The sequence below is a fragment of the Siphateles boraxobius genome, unplaced genomic scaffold (genome assembly GCF_051911475.1).
Source record: "Siphateles boraxobius isolate OS27281-9 unplaced genomic scaffold, OSU_SipBor_1 13, whole genome shotgun sequence".
NCBI classification, from domain to species: Eukaryota; Metazoa; Chordata; class Actinopteri; order Cypriniformes; family Leuciscidae; genus Siphateles; species Siphateles boraxobius.
Window position 1 is genome coordinate 24,522,499 of NW_027508733.1, and position 4,919 is coordinate 24,527,417.

The 4,919-nt window shown below is 36.0% G+C and overlaps 1 protein-coding gene across 2 annotated transcripts; it reads left to right on the forward strand.

Annotated features, from left to right (window-relative positions):
* Nucleotides 1-200: 200 nt before the first annotated feature.
* Nucleotides 201-3,774, forward strand: LOC143736160 (beta-1,3-galactosyltransferase 2-like). Of its 2 annotated transcripts, XR_013203364.1 has the most exons (3): nt 201-333; nt 1,661-3,487; nt 3,613-3,774. XR_013203364.1 is itself a non-coding variant. In XM_077226784.1 (2 exons), the coding sequence occupies exons 1-2, from the start codon at nt 308-310 to the stop codon at nt 2,748-2,750; spliced, it is 1,116 nt and encodes a 371-aa protein (XP_077082899.1). In that variant the 5' UTR covers nt 201-307; the 3' UTR covers nt 2,751-3,774. The 2 variants fall into 2 exon arrangements, 1 of the variants encoding a protein (XP_077082899.1); XM_077226784.1 differs by having other exon boundaries at nt 1,661-3,774.
* The last annotated feature ends 1,145 nt before the right edge of the window (nt 3,775-4,919 follow it).

The window sequence follows — 4,919 nt, forward strand, 5'->3', positions numbered from 1 at the left end:
GGCAACAAACCTAACCCCGTGCGAACAATACCTGAAAGAGGATGTTCCCATAGATTCTGGATGAGTGTAGCTTCTCTCTCGCTCTCTCTTTATATATATATATATATATATATATATATATATATGATTGCATTCAAAAATGAGTATTATCATTGAAGATGGACAAGTTTCAGCTGTGGGTTTGTTCATGGGTGCAAGAGAAAAAAAACTGCTTCCTCACCCCGCCCCTGTTAACTGGTTGTTAGGTCTAAGAGACTATTAAGGAAGGAATACGTGAACTAGTAGGGTTATAGTGGAAAACACTAGAATGGCTATTAATAAAATTTGGCACAGGTAAGCTCAACCATCCTTTTATTATTTGTTTTATTATTAGATATTTTAAAATGTTATTTGTGTTGTACATACAACGTCTTATTATTAACTAGAGCAGAAGTCTTTAACTCTGCTTTATTTCCAACCTGCTTCAACACACCTGCATGTGTATTTCAAGTGATTCTGAAGAGCTTCATTAGCTGCTTCAGGTGTGTGATTAGGTTTGAGAATACTCTCAACTACCGGACAGTGGGTCCCCAGGAGCAGAGTTGAAGATCTCGCAACTAGAGTAACTTATAGCCTAATGAAGTAGTTGATGTGCTTTGAATAAACTGGTCAAAATCAGATTAAATAATTTGACTGCAGCTGAGCTAAACGTTGAATACTGTATTTCTGAAATTATTAAATGGAGAAGCTCAGATGTATGTGTGAGTATGTATATAGCGTATATATATATAGGCCTATATATAGAATGGGTGATAGAAAAGGGAAACACAAATGTAAGATGCCTGCCAGTTTAATTAAAATTAATAGGCTACATTTAAATATTAGCTTGAAATCTTGAATTTTAATTTAGAAATCAAAAACATGTATCATCTAAGAGGTGTATTTAAACAAATAAATTGGGTGTCATGTCATTGATATTATATATTTGATATTTAAAGTTGGCGTTACCAGGAAATGAAACATAAATGCAAATCACGCATGCAAATATCAGTAGCCCTATACTGTATAGTATGAAGAACTTATTTCTATACCGTTATTCATAAATGTAATAAAAACCATACTGTACATACCGTCATTTTTGATTCACAGACATGGTTGCTTTCCCCCACTACTTATGAATATGATGACGACTATTTCCTAACGTCATGGAAAATAGCCTACATCAGATTAGTTCTTCGGAATCGCGGCAAAAAAAATCACACAGGAAATCTTCGCCTGCAATCTACGAACAAATGACTTATGATTTGTTCAGAATTGTTTCGCACGTCACACTTCTGCGTTTTCTCGCCCCTCTGTCCTCAAGCCCATGATTCGGAAATCCTATGCCATTTGAATCAGAATGATGAATCATTCAGCTAACAAATTCTCTGAATCAGTCAATGCAACTTACTGAAAGCTATCTTTGAGTGATATCCATGTGAAAATTTCTGACAAAAGCTCTGTGTAGGCTACTTAAAGTTCATGAAACTTAAATCACTATCATAACTAACTGATGTAACGTGTAAACGTAGTTAAAGATTTGCAACAGTTATTTTTGTGATAAATCACATTTATATTAAACAATTCTGATGTTTCACTGTGAAACTAATTTTGACCTGTTTCTCTTTTTTTCTCTATGCAGTTTGGCTAAGGATAGAGGTCCGTTTATACATCAAATTAAAACGGCATTTTTTCTGCTGCTTACATTGACTTTCTTATTATTTGCCGTTGCTTACGCCTCTGATTTCACTTTCGACACAATTATGTTCCCTCAAACATGGTTTACTAAAATCATGAATCAGACTCATTATAAGGTAACTGACAGCATTTGGGCCAATCATAATCAAAAAGATACATTAGCGTATTTGCCCAATCAGAAAATACAAAAAAGAGGTTCAACAATTTATTATCATATAGCTCATCCAAGCAACTATCATTACATTCTGGATGAACCCGATATATGTAGTCAGTGGGATCCGTTCCTGGTCTTGATGGTCCCTGTGGCGCCCCATCAGGTAGGAGCTCGTAACGCCATCCGGAGCACGTGGGGGAATGAGAGCACAGTCCAGGGAAAAGCAGTGATGACTCTGTTCTTGGTGGGTTTGACTGGAGGATCCGACTCTGAAAAAGCTCAACAGCAGCTGGAGGAAGAGAGCCGACAACACAGAGACTTACTGCAGAGCAACTTTGTGGACTCTTACTTCAACCTGACCATAAAGACGATGGTGATCATGGACTGGTTGGCCACTCGTTGCCCTCAAGCCAATTTCAGTATGAAGGTCGATTCTGACATGTACCTAAACCTGGAAAACCTGATGACTCTCCTATTGGCACCCAACACACCCAGACAGAACTACATCACTGGAATGGTGATGTGGAACCAAGATGTCATCAGAGACAAAAACTCAAAATGGTACGTGTCAGAGGAGCTGTACCCCGAACCGAAATACCCCACTTACCTGCTGGGAATGGGATATGTTTTCTCCAATGATCTGCCAGAAAAAATAGTTGAGGCTTCCAAGGAAATAAAGGCCTTCAACATAGAAGACGCATATGTTGGTGCTTGTGTGAAACATGTGGGTATTACACCCTCATCCCCCCCAGACCCTTCACAGTTTAGAGCCTATCTGGGACAATATAATCGAGAGGATTTTCTCAGAGTCATTACAACAATCCTAGGATCCCCACAGCAGCTAATAGACATCTGGGAGGACTTGAAGAGGCCCACATAAAACTATCCCAAACTTTCCTAAAAGTATAATTTGGGAAGTATCCCAAAATCCCTGTCTGGGATGGGAGCACAAACAAACAAAAATGAGAAACACAGATTTCTGTTTACAAAGACATGAAACATGGTGGATGTTTATTTAAGAACATTTTTAACACAACTTGTTAACAATACGTTCTGATGGGGCGAGGAGATCGTTTGAGGAGCCGTTCACACATAATATGTTCTTGAAGAGGAACTTGAGGTCTGAGATGCGTTTTTAAAATTGAACTTCTGTTATTGGGGAAGTGGGTTATAAAAACGCAAACGCTCCTGCACGAGATGTCAAAAGTCTGCAAAGTTGGTTTCCATTGAAAAAGAATTAAAAAGTTAAAATCTATATATAGTTATATGGAATTAATATAGCCTACTGTATGTATAGAAATCCAGGTAATATCTATTTTAACTGAAAACTGTTTTCACAAAGCACGGGTATTTTTCATAAATGTCTGTTGGGGAGGGTTGCTAACTGGTGTCATATATATTCTGTAATTTTATACAATTAATTCATTATTATTTCTGCTAGCCAGAAGAAGGTTTTACATTAATGTACATTAATTATTTTTCTTACTGTTTTGTGGATGTTATTAATGATTTTTTCCTTAAATATTGTTGGGGGGAAAACAACATAAGAGGGAGAAATCACATTTTCCTAGATCAAGGTCCAATGTTCCATGAAAACTGTCAGTCTAAAAAGAGCAAGTATGTAAAAAGAATTTAATTTTAAATATATAAAATATATATATATATCTATAATAATTAAATTAAATTGAGGTGTATAACCTGTGTAATCATTGCTGTGAATTTTTATTTTATTTAACTTTTAGGTTCATAGCCTTAAACAATGATCTCGGTTTAAACACTTGAAGAAGAGAACAATGGAAAAGGGAAAAGCACGGGAGCACAAAAGCCACTGAAATGATTTGACAAATTGCTTGTGATATTCCTAATTTGTAAGTTGCTTCCAATAAAACAATCTACTAATTGAATACATGGAAATGCAGTTTTCTGGTGCACTATTTCCATTATAACCTCGAAGCATGGCTGCCAACTTTTGAGTTGTTTTACTTTAATTTATTACTTTTGTTACCTTTAACATCCAGCTATACTATTTCAATTTTAATGCAGTTGTGTAATCATTTGCAAGGTATACCAATAACATTTTGAGATCCTGGCCACCAGACATTTTCTTGTCAGGTAAAGTGGGCCATCCTTGATATATCATAAATGATCCTGTATCTTAAATAAAAACATGATTTATTAACACATATTATCAAACAAACATATTCAACAACATATTTCACAAACCCAAAAACATATAGGCTATGAGTAAAATTCATCAGTTCACTCAATGCATGTGTAAAATTCAGGCAAACGATAGAACATGTTATGTCGACATTAAATTTGATGAAATCTGAATATCAGAATATTCCGAAATCAGAATGTGGATGAAAATAAACACTATAACATATTAAAAATGGGACTACAACACGTGCAACAACAAATAGGCTAACAACAATTTAGTAAGAGGAACAAAAATTAAAATGGTAACAATATTGATAAATTTTTCTTTCTCTGTTTTCTCTAAATAGGCTACTTAGGTTAAAAGAACTTAAATTATGTCCATATTTTTAAGCTTTATATTCTGCATCTACATTTTGCTCTTCTCACCCTTTCTTCACTCAACAGATTGAACGTAATGCCTCGTCTTTTTTCTGCTCTTCCTGTCCTTTCTTCCATCTCTGACTTGCATTTTCCAACGGCACACTCATTTCTGTTTTCTAAAAAAGTAGATTATACATGTCAACTATAAAATAACCAGTGAGTGAATGTCAGTTTATTTAATGAATTTGAGTATAATTATAAGGCCGTGTGTCCACCAAAGCGTTTTTAGCCGTCTGAAAACGCTAGACGCTCTGCTGAAAACGCCTAGCTGTGGGCGCTTGAGAGCGAAGGGGTAGGGGGTCACGGGTCAGGGGATCTCTGGATAATCCGTAATTCGTTTGTAATTATAAAACGAAAATACAGTTCCCTTTCGTTGTCACTCCGAGTTACGTCGGATGACGACGTATGGGGTTTCGCTTAGAACACCTATTGACTTCGAGTATTACAAAACGAGCCAATGGCAAAGAAA